Source organism: Cebus imitator, unplaced genomic scaffold (assembly GCF_001604975.1).
Source record: "Cebus imitator isolate Cc_AM_T3 unplaced genomic scaffold, Cebus_imitator-1.0 Scaffold26, whole genome shotgun sequence".
In the NCBI taxonomy this organism is placed as follows: domain Eukaryota; kingdom Metazoa; phylum Chordata; class Mammalia; order Primates; family Cebidae; genus Cebus; species Cebus imitator.
In genome coordinates, this window is record NW_016107341.1 from 2,901,893 (window position 1) to 2,928,670 (window position 26,778).

Sequence of the window (26,778 nt, forward strand, 5' to 3'; positions counted from 1 at the left end):
TTTTTAGTAGAGAGGGGGTTTCACCATGTTGGCCTGGATGGTCTCAATCTCTTGACCTCGTGATCCACCTGCCTTGGCCTCCCAAAGTGCTGGGATTACAGGCGTGAGACACCGGGCTTGGCCTTCTTCTTTTTTTTTTAAACTGCACTAATCACTTAGATCTTCACTTGCAGCTTGCTTTAATTTTTCTTCTACCCAAGGTTATCATTAATGGCATCTATATCTCCTCCTGGGCAACATTTAATCTTAGTAAGAGAAGATTTCCCTTTTTTTCCAGTACCATAAATATTCCTTTATTTTTTTCTAAAATAAGTACCTAGGATTTATTACAGAAAAATTAAATAATAATTATTTATTTTCATATTTTCCTTTTTTTGTTGTATATTCATGTAACCCTTTCTCCAAACCCTTCCCTCATTTCACTCCCAATTCTCCCCACCCCGTGGACAAATATGCATATCTTACATACCTTCCACCTGAGAAGCTAATCTTGCATAGCTTTAGGGAACAAATTTCTGTTCTTCTCAGAATAAACTGGGTGGAGATACGAAAGAGAAAAAAACTCAGCTCTTTGGTCATAGTTTATCCTGGAGGTGGCGTACTATTCAGACCAAGTATTGAAAAAAAACTCTCTTCTTAAATTCCATGTTGCAAAGAACTAATAGAAAAACAGTATACCATATAACTATCATCTGTAGTGTAAACTAAGTGAAAAGTTGCTGGAAATTATTATTGACTAGTTAAAAATAATGTGGACTTTTTAATCCTCAAAGGCTTTATTTTGTTCTTGGAAAAACTAAATAATGTAAAAATGTGTAAAATACAGGTATCTCAACATTGAGGTTGTTGAAACATACTGTTCTCTAAACTAAAAGATCATCATCAAGATATCCTATTTCTTTGCCAGAACTTAAGTTTCTTGGTCATAGAAACCAGTTTTGTGGAACAAGGGAAATACAGCAGATGGCAAGACCACAGCTTAGAAAAGAAAAAAAAAAAAATCATCCCTTCTGGTTTGGATAATCCCTAGAGTGTTGGCTTTGGAATAAGATGAATTTCCTATAGCAATACCTTAAAGAGAAGAATGAGGTTTTGTGGTCAGAATCTATGACTAGAAGTGACGAATCTTGGGCTATAATTTTGGTTGCATCATTTACTCATTGTCTCTTGGAGCAGCAAAGCAGCACTGATTAATAAATACATATTGACGAACTGTTTCTAGGATTCTGTGAAAAGCACACTAAGAAAATATTCATTGTCACCAGAAGGATTTAAAATATTATTATTCAACTCTCAGACAGCAAAAAATGAAACATAGGGGATATTATTTTTGCTAGTCTGAAAATGTGTAAAATCCTGCAAAAACCTAAGTGTTTCCATTTTTTTCCCACAAGGTTGAGAGAAAATAATATTGAATTGGGTAGAATAATCTTCTCAAAATACAGCATATAAATCTTTCTTTGGATTACTATGTCACATTTCCTCTCTCCCTTGAACTTTTACATGATAGGAAAGAATTCCCCAAGAGTTCAGTAGAAACATTACAATCCTATGTTTCTACAATCCTAGAAACAAACATCCATCTATGAGGTCAAGGTAATAACAGTTATAAACTAAGCAATAGCAGCATGTGACCTTTGAAAATATGAGCTTATATCAGAAGGATAGCTTGAAAGCCACAGTTCTCCTCTACCCACTGACCTGCAGGAAGAAACACCCTAAGTCAATGAAATGCTGATGTGAATCCATATGACGAAGGGGAAACCAGTCATGTGCTGACTCTGTAAGAGGGAATGTTGCTAGAAGAAAGGTGGAGAACAAGTCTTTGAACACAAATACAATGGCCGGTACCTCAGAGCTTTAAGTGAGACATTGTGCTGTCTCATATCAGATATGTCACACAAGTATTTACAATAACATTTGAGTTGTCATGGAAAAAGTAAGAAACACAAATGAAATACCATTCTGTTTATGTGTCTAATATAGAAATAAAATTTTTATCATATTATCTGATTTTGGTTCCCCTGTTTTGTCTCACTATTTTGTCTGTGTCATGTTATTCATTCCATCAAAACCATTCTCTTTACATATTATGAATAAAAACACATCATACTTTTTGCCACAATTAAGCACTAGAAAAAATTAGTGTCTTTATGAAGTTTCATTCTGGGTCTTTATTGCTTTTCAGTTTCATTTAAAGAGAGCCAATACACACACAGTTGATGGATCAGATTAGAGAAAATCATAGCAGGCACTGTGTAATTTCTGCTGGGAGGCCCTGGCCATCCTTTGTGTGGATTAATGTTTCAGAGCAGGTACACATTCTTGTCCTAAAACAAATGACTTCAGTGTTATAGCTAGTACCCACATGTTTATGCATCTTAATACTTTAAATGTTACCTGATTACAGTGTATAGGATTCTAAATATATACCAAAGAAAATTAAAGGGACTAGATGCCTATATTTAATAATGTATTATGGTCCCAGTTGCCTAATCTCCTGGGAAAAAATGTAACTTTTAAAACAGGTAGCATGGTAAACCAGCTTTACAGTAGATTTGAACTGCAGATGGGTTACTTTTTACAAGTTCAAAGAACTCCAGTGAAAACTAAAAAAAATAAAAAATAAAGTGCCCAGCCTGTTTTTGATGAGAGTTTGACATTTATTACTTCCTTTGGCTTTTTTTTTTTCTTTAGAAAAAAATCTTCTGTGATTTAGGAGGACCAAACCTTTAGCTGTTATAGAGTCAGAAATTAAGTTAGTCAGAAAATAATATTCCCTTGTTACCATTTTATTCATGGAGAATTGTGGAGACACTCTCTTTCCCCAAATTACTTTTGACAGTTCTCTAAATCCCCTTTTCAACCATTGAAGCTGTCTATGTCTGGAATACCTATGCTGTGAGAAAACTCAAAAGAGAAAAAAAGAAGAGCAATAATATAATATATTAGCCTTTTAAATTCTGGTTTCTTCAGCATTCATTATTGCTTCACCAGTGAAGAGAAAATTCATCAGATAAACTGCAAGAAGTAATGCTTGGCGATCACAATTAAGTTTCCACTCAGAAAAGTCATTATAGGGTTTAGGATACTTTGTATTTATGTCTCATAAACAAGTTTAAAAATAACACCAAAAAAGGATGTTAACCATATGTCGTCTCACAGTTTGTGACTAAAGGGGATAAAGTTACCAAAGTTTCTTCAGTCCCTTTGAACTTGAAAGCCAGTGTGCATTTTCCATTCCGTTGTACATTATGATAAACAGTAACCCCTTCATTGCTACCCTGGAGTGTGTTGTAAGCTCCCTTTGTTCAGCAAACTCAGTACATCACATCATTTTTATTACAGTGGTTTACTAGACTACTTTCAGACAGATGCTAAAACTCACGAGGCTTTTGTTTTCCTTATTTGCCTTTTTTTGAAACAATATTTTTAGACAAAATTATGATTGAAATAATGACTTTAACAATGTCCAAAGGATCTCTAAGTCTGAGAGCAGTTGCAGTGCACGTCAGTAGAGCTTTAAGAATATATTTCCTTGTTCAAAGATAAGTGAGTTAGAGACAAATTATTACTTTTAGATAATGATGTAACTTCAAGTATCATAGGATATATAGTGCACCTATATTCACTTCACTAATTCACATACCACTTATTGACTACTAAATATGTTAAAGCAACACTCTTCCACCTACTGTAGCGTGTCATTTCTTGTGAGAAATAGTCATATTCATATTTTTTCTCGTCATTTGGTATAAGCAAATAGGGGACTGTAAATACACACAAACATACAGAGACTTAAGTGCTGTTGACACCTTTGCATCATCTCTGTCACCCCCATCAATCACATCCTCTTAAAAAAACTCCAAATGCTAATTATGTATTACATTTTATTCATGTACTTGGGGAAAGGATTATAAATCTCTATGCACTCAATAAATCTGAATTAAAAAGAGATAGAAGCAGGATTGTTTTATCTGCCATCACAATAAAGAGGACATTAAAATTCTTTTTTTTTCCCATTTATTTATTTTATTGTATTTTAGGTTTTGGGGTACATGTGAAGAACATGCAAAATTGTTGCATAGGAACACACATGGCAGTGTGATTTGCTGCCTTCCTCCCCATCACCTACATCTGGCATTTCTCCCCCTGCTATCCCCCCCCAGCTCCCCACCCCCCACCGTCCCTCCCCTATTTCCCCCCAACTGACCCCAGTGTGTAGTGCTTCCCTCCCTTTGTCCATGTGCTCTCATCGTTCAACACCCGCCTATGAGTGAGAACAGGCGGTGTTTGATCTTCTGCTCCTCTGTCAGTTTGCTGAGAATGATGGTTTCCAGGTTCATCCATGTCCCCACAAAGGACCCAAACTCATCGTTTTTGATGGCTGCATAATATTCCATAGTGTATATGTGCCACATTTTCCCTATCCAGTCTATCGTCGATGGGCATTTGGGTTGGTTCCAGGTCCTTGCTATTGTAAACAGTGCTGCAATGAACATTCGTGTACACATGTCCTTATAGTAGAACGATTTGTAATCCTTTGGATATATACCCAGGACATTAAAATTCTAAAAGTCTTGCCTAGTTTATCAGTTGGCAATTGGTTAAAGGATCAGAAAAAAAAATCAGTGTAGAGTGTTTCTGTTTTTATTTTTGGAACTGTTTTTGATATGCCTACTAATCTATATGTCATTTTTCTCTTTACCAATCAGCTCTCATAATGAGACTGATAATGAATGTGACCTTAGCATGAGGTCATAAGACTTTTGCAATCAATGGAAATATGACAAGAACACAGGAGAGATCCGGTCCTGAAGTTTTCTAGGTTAGACCAAAGAAAAGGGAGAATATGGACTCCAGAAATACTCACCAAAGACTACACATTTGAATACTTCTTCAGGTTTCAGATTTCAACAGAGTTGCTGTGAGGTAATAGATGTGTTCCTGTCCATTTCCAGTTAGAATTCTAAATCTTTGTGAGGGGGTCAGGGTTTGGTTCAAAAGGAGCCTTGCTATGAAAGAGTGTTGCCTTTGGGGGAGATAGTCTGGATGGAAATCCTGGGTGAAGACAATCTCAATTATTTGTTTCAGTTTAGAGAGAGATACCATGGAAGTAGGAGAATAGCAAATTTACAGAATGGCTGTGAAGATAACAGAGATAATATATACACAGCTATTATAATAATGTGTGTATTATAATCAGTGCTCAATGAAAAGTTAACTGATATTTCTATTTGCTATGGTGTTTTTGAAAAATTCACATTTGAGCCAAGGCCTGACCATGGACGAGGACTCATACATATAGCCACATACATAACATCCCCAAGTGCTTCACTCCTTCATGACAATCTACTTTCTACTTCCAAAGCTTTGGAGCCTCATCTTAATTCTGTCTGCCTTTCACTTGACCTTTTTCCCCAGCAGTCAAAAAGCAGAACTTGACAAGACTCACATTCTTCTTAAACGAAGTACATGCTAAATTTTACTTCATTAAAATTTGAGGAAGTCAATTGCAAATAATACTTCATTACCTTCTTATAAATATCTTTTCGTACATATGTGTAGGCCATCAAAAGCGTCAGTTTATAGAAGCAGACAAAAATAGACAAAACCAATCCATGACAATAAAAGTCAGAGTATGGCTAATGATTGCGGGAAGCAAGTGTTATCAGTAATTTCATATCTTGACTGGGTGGTGATTGCATAGAAAGTCCATTTTGTAAACATGTGCCAGTTGGCAGTTAAAATATGTGTACTTTATAATCACCATACTATAGCAAAATTTTTTTTTTTTTTTTCCTTTTTGTTGCATTTATTTTAAGGCTGAATTTACTCCCGTGCCATAAGTTTTTGTTTCTTCAGTTTCTTCTGGGATATCTTCTTCTTCTGGGAAACCTCCTCTTCTGGTTTAGGAACAATCTGTTCCTTTTCAGTAAGGATCATCTCAATGTGGCAGGGAGAACTCATGTACGGGTTAATTCGACCGTGAGCTCTGTAGGTCCGGCGGCGCATCTTGGGTGCTTTGTTCACTTGGATATGCTCAATGACCAGAGAATCTACATCTAAACCCTTAAGTTCAGCATTACTCTCCGCATTTTTAAGCATGTGCAGCAAAAATTCAGCACTGTTTTTGGGCCACCGGCCTTGTGTCCAGCCCCACTGCTTGGCCTGGGCACACCTGCCAACTCCACCATTGTAACGTCGGAATGGTACGCACTGTTTCTGTAAAGTGACATCTTTCAGATACTTCGTGGCTTTTCGTATATGCATACCCTTGATGGCCTGGGCAGTTTCATGTGTGTTCTTAAAGTGAACACGAAGATTGGAACCTCTTGATTTGCATGACTTTGTGGGGTTCTCCGGATCAACTGAATAGCGAACCATTTTCACAGATTACCTCAGGTCGCTTAGGGAAAGAGCACTATAGCAAAATTGCTTAAGCTTTTAAAGAAGGGATATCAAGAATTAAGGATTTTCATGAAATGTGCAACATTTAGAATTCACGTTGGAATTTTGTGGGTCGTTGTCCTCTGATTTCAATTCTTGGGGAATTTTCTAAGCCACTGCTGATCAACTTGGATACAAATACATATACTTTTAGGCTATAGCAGTCAGCTTTATCTATCTCTCCTTTCTGCTTCCTAGTGAGTTTTACTCACATTCAAATCATTTCCTGTAATTTACTGAACACTTTAGCAAACCAACTCAAGTTTTTGTTTTGTTTTGTTTTCCTCATCCAAAACCTGTAGCTAACTTAGGGAAATTTAATGTCTCTATTTTTGCTCAGATGACAACCTGCCCTTTCAGTTTCTTGACCTCATCTCCACTTCATTCAACCTCAGTAACCAAATCCCAATAGTCACATGTAACCCTTGTTTTCATCATGAGAAGTTTAGAATAAAAGACTGAGATGACTAAATCTATCACAGCCTCCTCCTTTCCAGTTCTCTTTTTCAGATGTTTGAAAAGAGCAGTTCAATGTTTTATCTCATTCACACATTTGATAACTTGATCCCTCCATTTTCTCAATTGTTATCATTTTTGTCATTTCTTTTCCATCCTCCTTACAATTCACTATCATGTTAACATTTTATTTCTCTAAGTTAATCAAGCCTTTTCATCTTTCTGCCAGACCCCAATTTGGGATCATTTGTGCTAGTCTATCATCTCCATGCTTCCACCAGAACTACTGCAGAAAATCACAGAACAATGAAAGTTGGTAATGGTACACATTCATGATGACCAGCAGCAACCAAGTATGCTGCCCAGGGATTCTTAGTTGTGTCAGCTTCCTCTCTGTAGTTCTCTGCAGAAGTCATTTCAAAGTATCTTTATCTTTTTCTCTTACAGAATTTGCCCTTCGCTATTCCTCCCTCTAAGATATAATTTAACTTCTTACTGTAATGAAGAAAATATTAACTGTCGGATGAGAGAGAACCACTCTAACTTTCCACCACCTGTGTTAAATTTAAAGCATGTGTATTATATGCATACCTGTGGAATACATACATTGTATATCCATATCTAACATCCATATCTAAAAAGTATACAAGAGATACATAAATATACTGCATAAATTGTAATCCATATCTTGTACATTTTTTATCTCTACAAAACTGGCCTCATTAAAGTTGCAAATATCTAGTGTCTGGATCACTTAATCTAATACACACATTGTGACGCTTAGCACCCGGTTTTTTTTTTGTTTGTTTGTTTGTTTTTTTTTTGGACTCTCCACCAGGCTAGAGAATCTGTATAAGCTGACACTAGATCTGTCTTGCTACTCATATATTTCCAAACCCTTCAATGTAGATGCTCAGGAAATACTTACTGTGTGATTTAATTAATGTTATAAAAAGTTATGTGGCTCTTAAACAGGCCTTTGTAGAAAGCATGATTCTAAGTAACTTCAGGGCTGGTCTAGGTGGTTCATGTCTGTAATCTCACCACTTTGGGAGGCTGAGGTGGGCAAATCACTTGAGATCAGAGATTTGAGACAAGCCTGGCCAACATGGTAAAACCCTGTCTCTACTTAAAATACAAAAATTGGCGGGTGCGGTGGCACAGGCCTATAGTCTCAGCTACTCGGGAGGCTGAAGCAGAGAATCACTTGAACTCAGAAGGTTGAGGTTGCAGTAAGCCGAAATCATGCCACTGCACCCCAGCCTGGGAGACAGAGTGAGACTCCATCTCAAAAAAATAAAATTAATTAACTTCGGCACAAAATATACATCCACAAAACTTTTAGATCCAAGTTCTCTTAGAAACTTTATTAAAATTTACAAATTGATGATTTCATATATATAATTTCTGTAAATAGATGGGAGAGTGAAATAACATGTTTTATATCATCCATGTATTTTGATTCTTCACTATATAGAAGAAGCTCTTAATATTCATTTCATCCTGAATTACCATATAGGTAACAAATTGTTTTCCTGATTTATGTATGGGGAAATATGGTTTTCAATAAATGATAAATGTCTTTCAAGAATTAGAAAAATATCTTGGGTAAGCAGTAATTTTTATGACAGGTTCATAAGTTACAAAGGAGACTTCACTTTCAACAATGGCTCTGTTACATGTAGCCCATTTTGTTGTATGTGCTACAGCAGACTCAATACCACATCTGGAAAAATTCTTTCTGTGTCATTGTGTGGTATGCCTTTATATGGAGGTCAGTACTCTTCTATTTGAGTATGAATTATTTCCCCATCTTTCTTCTTTCATAAGTGACTGTCAATCCTATTTCCCCATGGCTGACCATTAAGTTATGTGATGCTACACTTCAGCAATACCATAGAGTGATGCCCACCAGGTAACAATTAAGTGGTCTAACACTGATCTTACTCCTGCTGAATGCTTACCAAAGTCTCTGCAGGGAACAATGACATTCAGGGAAGAGGACTGCTGGGAACATGTACTTTCTATCCACTCCCACAGTTACTCAGAAGAGTCCATTGCTGGATTCAGATGAATATTCAAAGTTACATCATTTTGACCTCAGGTAGAATTCCTTTGTTGAAATTATAGGACATTTTAAAAGTCATATTAGTCTTGTGTTTTTATTTGTTATAAGAATAATCCCCCCTGCAAATTCTCTAGTCTCAATAAGTGTATGTTCTCTGCAGTTGGTTTATTTTCATTTTGTGAACTCTGAATCACATTCATGATTATATTAACCTTCATTCTGTAATCAGTGGCTCACATGAGTAGGAAAAGAAGGTCTAGTTTCTCTTGTTCTAGGTTAATCAGGAAAGAGCTTCTAGCTTCTGTAAGAATTCTATAAATTCAGTGACCCAGGAAATCCTACCAAATAAAACAAACTGGTTTTGCTGCTTAAGAGAAGCTCCGTATGTGGTGAGACTGGATGAGTCACATAATAATAAGTTTTATGTAAAGAATGCTAGGGCGGTCACTAACTGTGTAGCATGGTTTCTGTGGGACTTTCACTCCATGAATAGCCTTTAAAGATGTAAAGGAATATAGTTTTATCGAGTCAGCCTTCTGGCTCAAAGACAATCTCTCTGTCTTCACTTTAGCATAGATGTCCTCACTTAAAAATAAATAAGAACCTGCTGCTGAGGCTGGAGTTAGTTCTTCTGACCATGTGTACAGGCTTCAAGTCCTCCTGTCCACTTAGAAGCAGAATCTTAGCTAATAATCATGTAAATCAGCTCTCCTGGCTTCTAACCTGCTGGAATTTCTCAATCAGAAATTCCAACCCAGCTGCTCTCCTGATCACTTCCAAAACATAGTACCTTGGTTCAACAAATGAAAGTTTGCATTTTAACCAATGCTCCTGAAAACACAATATTGAACCAGAATGTTGACAGAATTAAAGATAGTCAGTAGCACAGAATAAAGAAATTAACGGTGTTATTAAACCATATATATGTTGAAATTTGACATAACTTTCTTTTGTTACATAAATGGCAAAAATGCAGTGGTTATATTTGAACCAATTTGTACTAAGAAATTTTAAAGATAAGAGAAACCCTCAGTAAGAGTAAGCTCTGTGAATTTCATTGCTACTGTCACATTTCCATTTAATAAGAAAAATTTAACTCTTGAGGAGATTATCTATGTCAAGGACATAAGCATACTTTTTCAAATAAATAGAAAACAAAAATAAGAAGCTGATATTTAATAATTGACAAGTAAGATTTGATGCCTAATAGATATTTTAAACAAATGATGAAATCAGAATAAAACTTTATAACTGTATTTTTTAAATAACTTATTGATAGAGGTAACCACTTGAAGAAAGTTTCCATTATGTATAAATTGTGACATGTCAATTTATATTGAATTACGAAAACAGAATTGAAATTAAAATGTAAAGTGCCAAGCTTGTTTCAGCATTAAAAAAAGTTACATTGGCCTGAAACCAAAATATTTGTCTCCCAAATGTCATCCCTAGAACAATTTTTTAAACACAGTGTGATTTCCTCTCCCTCCTCTCAACTCCCAGCAGGCTAAAGCAGACCTCACATGGTCCCACACAGATGCAGACAGAGAAACTGCTCATTATCAATCAATGAACACAAACAACTTGAAGACTGCTCAGTTTCCCCCTGCTAAAGGTAAAGAGGCTTAAAGCCCCTGGTGAGTTTATTATTCTGGGACTGAGATCGTCAAAGTCATTTGATTTTGACTTGCACAGTAGCCACAAAGGTTAAATTGAGGTTAAGTTTCCCAAACAAAATGGAAGCAATTAAACAGTTAAATGTTACTTTTTTTTCCCTTTATTTGGTTTGGTTTTATACCACAGATGGCAAAAAAAAGTATTAATGTAAGCAAAACATAAATTTTTATAGATCTCTAAGTAATAAAGTGATACATAAGAAATTACCTTTTATGCTTAATTATATGTTTCTATACATTAATTTTTCAAAAGAAATCACATACCAGTATAGTTTGTATATCTCCAACCAGTAAATGATTATAAGATTTTTCTCTTTGCGATATGATGTCTGAAGACTTCAGAAGTCTATAATTTTCTACTAGAGAGGAAAGAAATCAGGCTTGTTCAAATGTGGTAATAATATTTCATGTGTTTGAGCATAGTCAATTAGAAAGAATACCAGTCACAGAGAAAAAAAAAAAAAAAAACAGAAGGTAACTGCTTCTTCTCCCTTAGAGTATTATGCAAGCACAGCTTATTTTATTTTATGTAAATAATTTTCATATTTTTTATCTCACTTGACTTCTGAAATAATTGTATAAGGCGGAGAGATACTTGACAATTTTTTTTTAGAAAGGAATATCAGGAAGATGATGTAACTTTCTCAAGATGACATATTTAATGTTGTAAGAGTTGGAACCAGACTCAGATACATATTACATGACGTAATACCTGGAATCATGGTTCTTTTAAGTATCATAGAGTATTTGGTTTTATTGCTTTAAAAAATAGGTGGCATTCCCAATGAACAATTTTTAGCACCATAAATAACAGTTGACATACTATTTATTGAAATTTGTGTATACGAAAATTATGTCTTAATCCATTATCAGGGAAGAGGAAACTTAGATGTATTTATTTTACCTGTAATATTGACAAAAAGTTTATATATATGTGTGTGTGTGTGTGTGTGTGTGTGTGTGTGTGTGTGTGTAAGAGAGAGAGATTGTGACCAGCACAAATCTCTTCCTTACTCATTTCCTTTCCATCATGATCTTAATTGCTATTCTCAGAACAAATACTGTCTACCTGAAGTTAGTCTAAAAGTGTTTCAGTGTAGAGGGGTCAGTACAAGTGGAGGGGCGGGTTTGAAGAATGACTTGAGAGATCCTTTAGATTCTGGGCAATCTTCAGATACAGTAGCTAGGGCAGGAACATGGCTCCCTTGAGGAGCTGGAGGACTGGCAATCCAGTGGAGTGCAGAGAAGCACTTTATTCTTCTGAAACAGGGAAGTGAAAAGTTGAACTGCATGAAATATTGCATATGATTTGCCAAGCCTAGACACACCCATGACTCTTATTCCTCATGAGGTTAGAACTTGGTCATAGACATCTAGTCAAAAGTAGCTTTCCACTGACCCGGATCATGCCATGGGGGAAGAAGCGTCTCTGAGGAGCGCACATTTCCTGTTCCTTGAAGCCTTACACCCCCTCATAGTGTGAACACAGGGTTATTAAGTCTTAAGGAACATTTTTGTAGTTTCTCCTAGGTAGAAACCCTCCTAACACACACTGTGTAATTTTAAAAAGAAGAGAGAAAGAGAGAGAGAGAGATATCAAAATGGAGTTGTTTTAGGTGGTATGCTTACAGAAAACCTTTTAACACTATAAACAATCACTGACGTGCTGTTTATTGAAAGGTGTCTGAAAAAAAATATTTTAACTCATAAATAACAGGGCTAAAAAAAAAAACAGGTTTTATCACTAGGCAGAATAGAGACACATTGTAGAGGAACCTAAATGTGTATCTGCTGACTCCTACAAAAAGACAAGTGAATACTCAGTTTATGATGAAATTATTTTCTTGACCACATGCCACAGCCTCCAAGAAAAAGGCTGCTTTTCTCCCAGTTCCCTTTAGCTGTATTTGCGTGCTGGGCATACAATATACGCACATGAGGGCCGAAGAGAGTATGTGTGATTTTAATTTGTCAGAGTGGCATGGACAAGAATTTGAAGTACTTTCTTAAAAAATTCTATTTTAATAAGTTTCCCTAGATAAATTATTAACAGTCATTTTTAAGGACAAGCTAAAAGTTATTTGAAGAGAAAGCGGAGAATTGAGGGAAAACATTAACATGGGAAAGCTGTTTTTAAATATATTTGTTAAGCATTCATTATGTTTGTCATTTACTGGAAAAGAGACCACATATGCCAGTTTTTATCTTGAAGGAATAAAGGTTGATAGTATGAATGATTATTTGTTTATGTATGTATTTATTTATTGGATGGTGACAAGAGAATGACTTCTTTATACTGCCCAACACAAAGCAGAATGCTTCATGTTGAAAATATAAACATAAAATAAAAACTATAAAAGCGCCTAGGTAGTCAATTGATACAGATGTAACCCAGAAGGTAAATCATGCTTAAAGGATTTTGAAGAAATAATTTAAACTTATCACATATTTTACTTTATAAACACTGAGTCATCACTGTCTGCAGTTTTTAAGTTCTTTCTAAGGCTCATGCTTTCTGGGCAGAAGTACTCTTGCAGTCTCTTCTGGGCAGCTACCAACAGTTACCAGGCAATGGGTGGTCACTGGGGTAAGGGGAGTTACTATGGTTTACACACTGTCCAGTAGCTCACTGAATTTATTAAGTGAATTCTAGAAGCCGAAACAGCTATTTATTCTACATCTTGCTGATAATTCCTTTCTCTTCTTCTTCCTTTGTTTGCGTGGTCAGTCAAAATGTTTTGCTGTAAATATTGGGAAATGATTGACTTAACCTTCTTAACCAAAGGTTTTATTTCCTTTTAAAATTTTATTTTCTTTAAAATTTTAACATTTTTTCCCAATTACAAATGTTATCCATATCAATTTTATGATAACTGTTAACTGTAGAAACAGAGAAGGAGCCTACTTTTTATATTGTCATTTTTTTCATTTTTCTAAAACCTAGAAAATATAATAGGCTAGAACCAAATATGACAATACATTAATCTGGATGCTGAATACATGGATGTGTGCTATACTTATTCTGTGAAGTTGAAGTAGTTATCTTTTAAAAATTTGAAAAGCTAATAAAGCTTCATTATTAAAAACATTAGAGATTAAAAATAAGAAAACTAATTCACCTACATAACTACCATGCAGAATTAACTGTTATAAAAACTGGATAAGTTGTTCTGTCCTTGATTTCTTAATGTACATTCTTATAATTGTTCTTGGTTTTTTTTTTTTACTGCCTCAAATTTTTATATACTGTTCAATTTAATATTTGACTTTTTTCTTTGACTCTTAGATTTTACCACTAAAAACATTTTTGATGTCATTAAAGACACTTAAAAACCATGATTTATAATTATGTCATCCTATTGTATTACATTATTATGTCATTTTGCTATAATTATAAATATATTCTCCTATTGTTAAGCTCTTGCTTTTATTTCAATCCTTTTCTGCTATAATAGCTCTGTGAAAAATAACCTTGTATAAATCATTCTGATGACTGCCTTAAGACTAATTTTTAAAAGTTAAATTACAGAGTCAAAAACACACAATTATAGTTCATCGTACATGTATACATATCAAGCTGTTTTCTAGGATGATATAGTTTGTCCTCCCATGAGAAGTGGATGCTAATATTTAAATTTCATATTCTCATCTAAACTGAAAAAAAGAGAGTTTGAGGTTTTTGACATGTTAGTGGCAATTATTAGTTCATTTTTATTTGAATTTAATTGCTTTTCATGTTGGACATAAAATATACATGTATATTTCATTTCTTGAATTTCTTATTTAAGAGATTGTGTCACTATATATAACCTCTGTTTTATTTTAATAGGGGGTGTTAGTTTTTATATAGTGAAATTATTAGTCCTTTTAAAAGTTTTTAGCAAAACAATATGAATAGTTTATATTTCACCTTTTTATTTTTGACATACATAAGTTTAAGATTTTATGTTCTGCCGGGCGCGGTGGCTCAAGCCTGTAATCCCAGCACTTTGGGAGGCCGAGGCGGGTGGATCACGAGGTCAAGAGATCGAGACCATCCTGGTCAACATGGTGAAACCCCGTCTCTACTAAAAATACAAAACATTAGCTGGGCATGGTGGCACACGCCTGTAATCCCAGCTACTCAGGAGGTTGAGGCAGGAGAATTGCTTGAACCCAGGAGGCAGAGGTTGCGGTGAGCCGAGATCGCACCATTGCACTCCAGCCTGGGTAAGAGTGAAACTCCATCTCAAAAAAAAAAAAAAAAAGATTTTATGTTGTCAAGTGAAGTTTTAAACCATTTTTCCATTGACTTTATGGTTGGAAAGTCCTTGTTTTCATTTCTTGGTGCTGCTGTGACAAATTACTACAAACTTGGTGACTTAAAACAACAAAATTGGATTCTTGGGCAAGATGGCCAGAATAGGAACAGTTCCAGTCTGCATCTCCCAGTGAGACCAATGCAGAATGAGGGTGATTTTTGCATTTCTGAGTATAAACAAAGTCACCAGGAAGTTTGGACTGGGCAGAGCCCACTGCAGCACACTAAAGCTACTGTAGCCATATTGACTCTCTAGATTCCTCCTCTCTGGGCAAGGCATCTGTGAAAGAAAGGCAGCAACCCCAGTCAGAGACTTACAGATAAAACTCCCATCTCCCTGGGACAGAGCACCTGTGGGAAGGGGTAGCTATGGGTGCGACTTCAATTGACTCAAATGTTCCTGCCTGATGGCTCTGAAGAGAGCAGCAGATCTCCCAGCAGCACTTGAGCTATGCTAAAGGATGGACTGCCTGCTCAAGTGGGTCCCTGACCCCCATGCCTCCTGACTGGAAGATACCTCCCAGCAGGGGTCCACAGACACCTCACACAGGAGAGCTCCAGCTGGCATTTGGAGGGTGCCCACTGGGATGAAACTTCCAGAGGAGGGAAAAGACCACAATCTTTGCTGTTCTGCAGCCTCCACTGGTGACACCCAGGCAAACAGGGTCTGGATTGGACCTCCAGTGAACTCCAGCAGACCTGCAGCAAAGGGGACTGACTATTCGAAGGAAAACTAACAAAGAGAAAGTGGGTAATAACAAACTCTTCCAAGCTAAGGGAGCATGTTCTAACACAATGCAAGTAAGCTAAGAACCTTGAAAAAAGGTTAGAGGAATTGCTAACTAGAATAACCACTTTAGAGAAGAACATAAATGACCTGATGGAGCTTAAAAACACAGCACAAGAACTTCATGAAGCATACACATGAATAGATCAAGCTGAGAAACAGATATCAGAGATTGAAGATCCACTTAATGAAATCAAACATAAAGACAAGATTAAAGAAAATATAATAGGAACAAATCAAGCCTCCAATAAATATAGGACTGTGTGAAAAGATCAAACCTACATTTAATTGGCATACCTGAAAGTGACAGGGAGACTGGAACCAAGTTGGAAAACACTCTTCAGGATATTATCCAGGGGATCCTCCCATCCTAGCAAGATAGGCTAACATTTAAATTCAGAAAATACCACAAGATACTCCTGGAGAAAAGCAGCCCCAAAACACATAATTGTCAGATTCACCAAGGTGGAGAAGAAGGAAAAAACATTAAAGACAGCCAGAGAGAAAGGTCAGGTTACCCACAAAGGGAAGCCCATCAGAGTAGCAGTGAATTTCTCTGAAGAAACTCTACAATCCAGAAGAGAATGGGGGCCAATATTCAACATTCTTAAAGAAAATAATTTTGAACCCTGAATTTCATATCCAGCCAAACTAAGCTTCCTAAGTGAAGGAGAAATAAAATCCTTTACAGACAAGCAAATGCTAAGAGATTTTGTCACCACCAGGCCTGCCTTTTACAAGAGCTCCTGAAGGAAACACTAAACATAGAAAGGAAAAACTGGTACCAGACACTGCAAAAAACATACCAAATTGTAAAGACTGTAGACACTATGAAGAAATTGCATCAACTAATGGCCAAATAACCAGCTAGCATTATAATGACAAGATCAAATTCACATATAACAATATTAACCTTAAATGTAAATGGGCTAATTGCCCCAATTAAAAGACACAGATTGGCAAATTGGATAAAGAGTCAAGACCCATTGGTGTGTATTCAGGAGACCCATGTCACATGCAAAGACAAACACAGGCTAAGGGATGGAGAAATATTTACCAAGCAAATGGAAAGAAAAAAAAAGGGGGGGTTGTAATCCTAGTCTCTGATGAAACAGATTTTAAAGCAACAAAGATAAAAAAATACAAAGAAGGGTATTCCGTAACAGTAAAGGGATCAACTCAACAAGAAGAGCTAACTATCCTAAAATAAATATGCACCCAATATAGGAGCACCCAGATTCATTAAGCAAGTTCTTGGAGACCCACAAAGAGAGTTAGACTCCTCTCACCCAATAATAGTGAAAAGCTTTAACACCACACTGTCCATATTAGATCAATAAGACACAAAATTAACAAGGATATTTAGGACTTAAACAGCTCTGAACCAAGAGAATCTAATAGACATCTACAGAACTCTCAACCCCAAATGAACAAAATGTAAATTCTCAGCACCGCATAGCACTTATTCTAAAATTGACCACATAATTGGAAGTAGAACACTCCTCAGCAAATGCAAAAGAACAGAAATAATAACAGTCTTTCAGATCACAGTACAATCAGTTTAGAACTCAGGATTAACAAACTCACTGAAAACCACACAACTACGTGGAAACTGAACAAGCTGCTCCTGAATGACTACTGAGTAGAGAAATTAAGGCAGAAATAAATAAGTTCTTTGAAACCAGTGATAACAAAGATGATGTACCAGAATCTCTAGGACACAGCTAGAGCAGTGTTTAGAGAGAAATTTATATCACTAAATACCCACTAGAGAAAACAAGAAAGATCTAAAATTGACACCCTGACATTGCAACTAAAAGAACTAGAGAAAGAAGAGCAAACAAATTCAAAAGCTAGCAGAAGACAAGAAATAACTAAAATCAGAGCAGAACTGAAGGAGATAGAGACATGAAAAACACTTCAAAATATCAATCCAGGAGCTAGTTTTTTTTTAAAGATTAACAAAATAGATAGACCTCTAGCCAAATGAATAAAGAGAGAAGAATCAAGTAGACATGATAAAAAATGATAAAGGGGAGATCATCACTAATCCCACAGAAATACAAACTACCATCAGAGAATCCTATAAACACCTCTACACGAAGAAACTAAAAATCCTAGAAGAAATGGATAAATTCCAGGACACCTACAGGCCCCCCAAGATTAAACCAGGAAGAAGTCAAATCTCTGAATAGACCAATAACAAGGTCTGAAATTGAGGCAGTAATTTAAAACCTGCCAACCAAAAAACCTCAGGACCAGTTGGATTCATAGCCGAATTCTACCAGAGATACAAAGAGGAGCTGGTGTCATACCTTCTGAAACTGTTAGAAACAACAGAAAACGGGAGACTCCTCCCTAACTCATTTTATAAGGCCAGCATCATCCTGATACCAGAACCTGGCAGAGAAACAATAGAAAAAGAAATGTCAGGCCAATATTCCTGATGAACTTCAGTGTGAAGTCCTCAATAAAATACTGGCAAACCAAATCCGGCAGCACATCAAAAAGCTTATCCACCACAATCAAGTCAGCTTCAGCCCTGGGATCCAAGGCTAGTTCAACATATGCAAATCAATAAACGTAATCCACCACATAAACAGAACCAAAGACAAAAACCACACGATTTTCTCAACAGGTGCAGAAAAGGCCTCCCATAAAATTCAACACCTCTTCATGCTAAAAACTCTCAATAAACTAGGTATTGGTGGTCCATATCTCAAAATAATCAGAGCTATTTATGACAGACCACAGCCAATATCATACTGAATGGGTAAAACCTGTAAGCATTGAAAACCTTTGAAAATTGGCACAAGACAAGGAGGCCCTGTCTCACAACTTCTATTCAACACAGTATTGAAAGTTCTGGCTAGGGGCATCAGGCAAGGGAAATAAATAAAACGTATTTAGATAGGAAGAGTGGAAGTCAAATTGTTTCTGCAGATGATATGACTGTATATTTAGAAAACCCCATCATCTAAGCCCAAAGTCTCCTTAACCTGATAAGCAACTTCAGCAAAGTCTCAGCATACAAAATTAATGTGTAAAAATCACAAGCATTCCTATGCACCGATAATAGTCAAACAGAGAGCCAAATCATGAATGAACTCCCATTTGCAGTTGCTACAAAGAGAATAAAATACCTAGGAATACAATTCACAAGAGATGTGAAAGACCACTTCAAGGAGAACTACAAACCACTGCTCAAGGAAATAAGAGAAGAAGCAAACAAATGGAAAAAATATTCCATGCTCATGGATAGGAAGAATCAATTTTTTGAAAATGGCCATACTACCCAAAGCAATTTAGAGATTCAATGCTATCCCTATCAAGCTATCATTGACTTTCTTCACAGAATTAGAAAAGCCTACTTTACATTTCATATGGAACCAAAAAAAGCTTGTATAGCCAGGACAATCCTACGTAAAGGAACAAAACTGGAGGCATCATGCTACCTGACCAAACTAGCAAGGCTACAGTAACCAAAACAGCATGGTTCTGGTACGAAAACAGAGATACAGACCAATGAAAGAGAACACAGGACTTAGAAATAACACCATGCATCTACAACCATCTGATCTTTGACAAATGTGACAAAACAATAGGGAAAGGATTTCCTATTTAATAAATGGTGTTGGGAAAACTGGCTAGCCATAAGCAGAAAACAGAAATTAGACCCCTTCCTTACACTTTATACAGAAATTAACTCAAGATGGATTAAAGACTTAAATATAGGACCTAAAACCATAAAAACCCTAGAAGACAATTTAGGCAATACCATTCAGCACATAGGCATGGACAAAGACTTCATGACTAAAACACCAAAAGCAATGGCAACAAAACCCAAAATTGTCAAATGGGATCTAATTAAACTAAAGAGCTCTGAATAGCAAAAGAAACTATCATCAGAGTGAACAGGTAACATACAGAATGGTTTTTAAATATTTTTAAAGAATGAAACAACCCCATCACAAATTTTAAAGCATAAATTTTAAAGAATAAGCCCCATCACAAAGTAGGTGAAGGATATGAACAGACACCTCTCAAAAGAAGACATTTATATGCCCAACAAATATACAAAAACAAGCTCATCATCACAGGTCATTAGAGAAATGCAATTCAAAACCATAATGAGATACCATCTCATGCCATTTAGAGTGACAATCATTAAAAAGTCAGGGAACAATGATGTTGTAGAAGATGTGGAGAAACTGGAATGCTTTTACACTGTTGGTGGGAGTATAAATTACTTCAACCACTTTGGAAGACAGTGTGGCAATTCCTCAAGGATTTAGAACCAGAAATACCATTTGACCCAGCAATCCCATTACTGGGTATTTATCCAAAGGATTATAAATCATTCTACTATAAAGTCACATGCACACATATGTTTATTGCAGCACTGTTCACAATACTAAACACTTAGAACCAACCTAAACATCCATCAATGATAGACTGGATAAAGAAAGTGTGGCATATGTATACCATGGAATACTATTCAGCCATAAAAAGGAATGAGTTTCTGTCCTTTGCAGGGATATGGATGAAGCTAGAAACCATCATTCTCAGCAAACTAGCACAAGAACAAAAAACAAAACACCACATATTTTCATTCATAAGTGGGAGTTGAACAATGAGAACACATGGACACAGGGAGGGGAACATCACACACTGGGTCCTGTTGGGGCTTGGGGGCTAGGGGAGGAATAGCGTTAGGAGAAATACCTAATGTAGATTATGGATTAATGGGTACAGCAAACTACCATGGCACTTGTGTACTTATGTAACAAACCTGAACGTTCTGCACATGTATTCCAGAACTTAAAGTATTTTAAAAAAAGAAGAAGAAACAAATTTGTAGTATAGGCAACTCTATAGAGGTTGAAGGTAGGTTAGTGGTTGGTAGTGGTGGAACAGCAGATTGATATCTAAGGTATATGGAGTTTCTTTGTGAGGTAATGAAATGTTTTAAAAATAATTGTAGGGGTGGATGGTTGCATGTATATTTAAATATGTTAAAACCACTGAATTGTATATTTTAAATGTGTGATTTATATGGTATGTGAATTGTATCTCATTAAGGCTTTTTAAACAACCCTGCTGTAACTTAGACAAAACCAAAGTTTGTGTCAAATTCTGCTATGAAATATTGGTTAAATTTTATAGTCTAAAATCTAAGCTTTATGAAAATACTCTCTTTATTGCTGACGTGTGTCAACAAAACATATTAGTAAACTTATAGCAACAAAATATTAGACCTATTGCTGAGAAAATACAAGACCTGGAAATAGGATTATATCTTTAAAAAAATTATATTTAGAATCAAGGAAAATTATGAAACATATCAAGGAAATTAGTAGTTGCTAAATATTGAGTTAATATCTAAGACATTCCTTCTCAGTCATTATAGAATATTTTTATAAAATGAAATTGTATTCAATATATATTTGAAAGGTAAACATCCAAAGTAGAATAAATTTATCATTTTATATCCTAAGTAATAGGATTTCTTTTCCATTTACTTTCAATCAACAAAATAGTTAAGTCCTCTATTCCTACTGCTTTGATTTATTTTGAAACTATGTGTACATCTAAATGTAACTTTAATGTAATATTTTACATAAATTGTGACTCTTAAAAATTAAAAACCTATAAAATTAAATTTGTTACAATTCTGGAGGCCAGAAATTCAGCATTAGTATCACTGGGTCAAATCAATATGTTAGCAGTCCCATGCTTCTTTGCAAGGCTCTAAGGGAGAATCGCTTCCTTGCGTCTTCCAATTTCTGAAACTATCTTCCCTTGCTTGTGGCCTTTACCTCAAGTCAGCAATGTAACATCTTCAAACCTTTCTATTTCCATCCTCCATGGCTTCGGCCTTCTGAGTATATGCCCAATCCCTCTTCTCCCTCTCTTATAAGGACACTTGTGGACATTTAAGGTCCAAACAGGGATAACAAGAAATCTTCTTATCTCAAGATCCTCAACTTAATCATATCTGTAAAACTTCACCACTCAAAGTAACATTCATAGGTTCCAGGCATTAAAGACCTTTGGGTGGCCATTATTCAACCTACTAACATCTTCTCTTAAAAAATTAGTTAAGTATTTACTTGTGTATTTTTAGGACTTCTTATAAATCTCTCTCCCAACTTTTCTTTACTCTCCATTTGAATATGCTGTATCTAGTTTTGGTGTTTGTTTTATAGTATTTATAAGTAGTATTACTTCTTTTGGGATCCTAAAGACCAACCTACCACTTGGGTGTAAATTAGTACTTTGAAACACTTAAAAATCTATAGGATAATGTTGTATTATAGTTATATAAATTGCTTTTAATTAAAACATTCATCTAACACTAGTCAGACCAATAACAATGGAAGAAAATGGGATTTTCTCTTTCTATGAAATAATAGAAAATATTAATACTGTATACCACCTTAATATTTATTTGGAACAGGTAAATTTTTTATGACCTCTTTATTTCAAATCAGAATATTCTTTGACTAGATTCACAGTGAAAATAATAAATGTGTATGCATCTATAACATTCACAAAAATCAGCTTTATCCGAAGATGGCCTCCAAAGGTAGTAAAAATCAGTATGTGGTTTGCTTCAAGTCTTAAGTTCTCTAATTTAGTGCTGCAGATCATTTTATTCTTAAAAATACATTAGAAAAATTACATTTGTTTTTTTATGATCCAATTTCTAAACTATAAAAAGAAATTGCCACCTATAAAATATAATTGGCACTGCATTTTTAGTCAGAAAGATAACCAGATGCTTTAAAAATGAATTCATTATACAAGATTCTCAAAAATTGTTCTGTGAGTAATTATTCCTTCAAGTAACAGTTCCAATGTTTCTAAAATATTATTTATTACCCATGTCTTCCATTTTTCTTTGATATTTGGGTGTAAAATGAGTATGCCACTTGGCTACAAAAAATGGATTACTTACAGAGTATTTAGTGGGTACAACTGCCCATGGGCAAAATATTAAATTTATTTCCAACAGAAGCCTTTGCTGGATTTTTTTTTAGATAAAATGCCTAATGTTTTATACATCAAAAATAATTTTCTCATGAAAATTAAACTTTTGAGTAAGTAGATAACTTAAAAACAATTAACGTTTTAAATGCTTTGTTTTACCTAAAGCAAATATTTACAGTTGCTCAATCATGAAATCTTGCAGACTATTCTGAAATATGTTAATATATTATTTTTATTTTTAAAAATTCATTTTAATATTAGCATTATGATGTAATTATTTTTGGTCTACATTCTTCAAGATTATGAGTTTGCCACATGGCTTTAAATCATTGTAGTTTTCATAGATACAGGTAAAAAAGAGAGATGTCTACATGTGCACTTTTGCAAACAGTTTTGTATATGGACTGAAATATTTAAAATTGTTTTAGAAAACAGAACTATTGCAGAAACGCTTTGCATATCTATATTTACTGGTAAAAATTAAGTTACTATTATGTATGAGTGATTATCAGTAATTTATTCATAAGCTATTCGTTTTCCCCACTCCATTCTTTAAACCATGGGTTTTGAGGAAGCTGATTTAAATACATGAATAAAAATTAAGTAGTGTAGACTTTCACTGTGCCTACTATAGATTATCCACTGTCGTGTACACAAGTTCAGTTGAAAATTGAATATTCCACCAGGCAAGGTGGTTCATGCCTATAATCCTAGAACTTTGGAAGACTGAGGCAGGCAGATCAACTGAGGTCGGGAGCTCAACACCAGCCTGGCAAACATGGTAAAAACCCTCCTCTACTAAAAATACAGTAATTAGCCTGGCATGGTGGTGGGATCCTATAATCCCAGATACTCCGGAGGCTGAGACGGGAGGATCACCTGAATTGGGAGGCAGAGGTTGCTGTGAGCAGAGATCACACACTGCACTCCAGACTAGGTAACAGAATAAGACTCTGTCTAAAAAAAAAAAAAAAAAATGAATATCCTCTGGGTCTCTCTCATATGCTGTTCCCTAAAACACCCATGCTCCACCAAATCTGGATTCCTTAGTACTTCCAATACAGCCTTGCTATTCTTATGGAGTTGGTGCCCTATGATAGTAGTGTCTTCTTCTTATTAAGGTTAAGTTTTCCGTTCGCGCTTCAGTCAACAGGGATTTCCACACTAATCTACATTCTCACAGAGTTTTTTGAGGCATTTCTGAAGTATGTTTCTATTAATTGGTTGTATCTGGGTCTTAGCATAGCATATTAACTATAGTAAACCATTGTGACTAAAGGCATAAACTACTGAGCAGAATCTGAAACTCAGCTCAGATTTTTTTTTTTTTTTTTTTGCTGGATGATTCCTGGTAAGAAGTGTTTTGGTCACATCATGCCCCAGTTCCCTTATCTATATAACAGAGACAATAATAGTAGCTATCTTGCCACAGTTTAAGAGATGATAATGTAAACCACTTAGAAACATGGGTGGTGTGTTGTAAGCATTCAATATAACTTTTGTCTCTCCCTCCCCATACCTCTCATCTCCTTCCTCCTCTCCCTTCTTCTCTTCTTCTTCCTTCTCTTCTCTTGATTATCAACTTCGTAAAGACATTTCCCTAATGCTATGTTTTGTATGTTGTATGAACTCAATGAGTAATAAGTTTGAGTAAGAGAATGAGTGGCTAATTGCTTAATAATAAAATTTACCTGTTGGTATAAACTATCTCAAATCTTAATCTTAAATTTGGTAAGTTGGACTTCGGTTGCTAAGAAGTTGGTGCTCAGAAATTCACTTACCTACATATGTTTCTCTTTTCCTTAACTCTGGAGTTAAGTAAACAGTTTTATTTTCAGCATCATCAGTTTCTTCCTACACTTAGTTGCTAATTATGATTCAGGGATTAATTATTTTAAAAATATGTTTTCACCATTAATGTTGGGCATTGGTTTTCCTGATTTATTTGTTTTGCCATTTTAAATTTTAGAGCCTAAATTTATCTTCCTTGTCTTCCTGATACTGTTAAATGTATTTTAAATGGAACATACATGCTATTGCTTTAAGTATATCAGTTACTGCCATTTTTTCAAGGTAATTAATACAGTCTATCCTTTTTAAGGCCTCTGCTCTCAGGGTATTCACAATTATGAAGGTGATTCACATATAGAATTAACTGAAATACTTGGCACCTCAGATGTGTGCTTCATAAACAACCAGGGGAAGAGAGATTTGTTCAAGGTAATGGAAGATAACACTCTTGAATTGGTTTTGATAGACTGAGGCAAAACGACGAAGGGGATAGAACAAAATCTATAATTACCTGTATTCCAAGTGAATTTCAAACTCTTTTTCTACATCAAATTAATATCATAGATGGAAGTCTTGCCCTTAGGAGAATGGGATTAGTCATTAGTGACTAATAAAGTATTTGTGAGATAAAGATAAACTGTGCATGGAAAAGGAAGTTAAATGGAAAGATTGGAATAACATCTTGGAGAAACGACCTGAAATGTCAAACTAATGTTTTAATAATGTTCATTTTCTCTTGCAAAGAGAGGCAATTATATTCAGAATTTTAGGGAACTAATGTTGATGACTGTGTAACTGAAGGGAGGATTAGAAACCTCTGTTAGGAGGTTATATTGGATATCTAGGATAGAAGTGATTAATGTCCAAATTAGGCTAGTATAACTGGGAGCATAAAGGAAATAGCACCTCATCTGAAACTTTACTTCATTTTCCCACTGACAAATACGTGATAGGCACATAATCAATACAGATGTGGTAGCTAGCTGCAAGACAGGAGGAAGAGGAAGTCCAAGAAAACTGAAGTTCTAAACTCGAGCAAAGGAGAGTGGCCAGTGGTACACTTAAAATTAAAGGCAGAGGAGAAAGTTTGGAAGAGAAACAAATGAATTCTAATTTGCACCTATGCGACTTGAGGTGACATCAGGCTTGTTTTGTGCAGTAAACAGTAGGCAACTAGGCATGCGCCTTTGACGTTTTGACAATGATTTGAGAATCATCTAGTATTTGAAGTTGTGAGAGGGAAGTAGATGAGTTAAGAATGTGTAGCGTGAAAAGGAAAGCACTCTAAACATGAGCCCTTAAGAAACATATGTTCTTAGGGGCAAGTGAAGGAAAATAAACTGATGAAAGAGCCTAATATGCAGTGGCATAAAATATGGTCTAAAATAGCTGTGTTTTCATGAAGACAGTGTATTTGACCATGGTAGAGTTTTCCATGTTGCCCAAGAGTAAAGGGTACTTGGGTTGGATAATAAGCTCATTGATAATTGATCTTTATGATAAATGTTTTAGTAAAATAGTTGGAGTGAGGAAAGTAGCTTCCAGCTTGTTTAGATACAAAATGGAGAAGAGAAATTGGATCCGAGGTCAAGAGATTGAGACCATCCTGGCCAACATAGTGAAACCTAGTCTCTACTAAAAATACAAAAATTAACAGTGCGTGGTGGCACCCACCTGTAATCTCAGCTACTTGGGAGGCAGAGGCAGGAGAATCGCTTGAATCTGGGAAGTAGAGGTTGCAGTGAACATAGATCATGCCACTGTACTCTAGCCTGGCACCAGAGCGAGACTCCATCTGAAAATAAGAAAAAATAAATATACAGAAATTATATGCAAACTGCTTTTTTAAAATTGATATAGTTTACTGTATCATTTTTCTTATTTCAATAATATGAATTAATGCAGGTATTTAAAATACTGAAAATTTGGAGAAGAAAATAAAGAAAAAAGAAAAAATAATATCAAAAGTAATCAAAATTTCAATACCAGAAATCAATAATTATTGATAATTCAGCTAACATTTTTCCAAACTACAAAATACATAGTTTTCACATATAAGACACTTATAAATGATTGCCTATATTAAATATACAGTCATATATATAATCATTTGTATTATACCAGTTTTTTATTTTTCACTTCACTAATACCAAAAAATGTTATGAATATAATATGCAGTTAATGAATGCATACTAATCTACTATACTTATATAATTTATTTTACGAATTCATTATGAACAACTGAAAAAAATATGCA

The 26,778-nt window shown here is 35.2% G+C and overlaps 2 protein-coding genes across 2 annotated transcripts in view; one reads left to right on the top strand and one right to left on the bottom strand.

Annotated features, from left to right (window-relative positions):
* Window positions 1–26,778, top strand: part of SEMA3A (semaphorin 3A) — a 381,041-nt gene that overhangs the window by 105,156 nt on the left and 249,107 nt on the right. The gene's annotated exons all lie outside the window — the stretch shown is intronic.
* Window positions 5,786–6,420, bottom strand: LOC108300329 (60S ribosomal protein L17-like). Its single transcript, XM_037736536.1, has one exon. It carries the CDS (start codon window positions 6,385–6,387, stop codon window positions 5,833–5,835), a length of 555 nt encoding a protein of 184 aa, XP_037592464.1. The 5' UTR covers window positions 6,388–6,420; the 3' UTR covers window positions 5,786–5,832.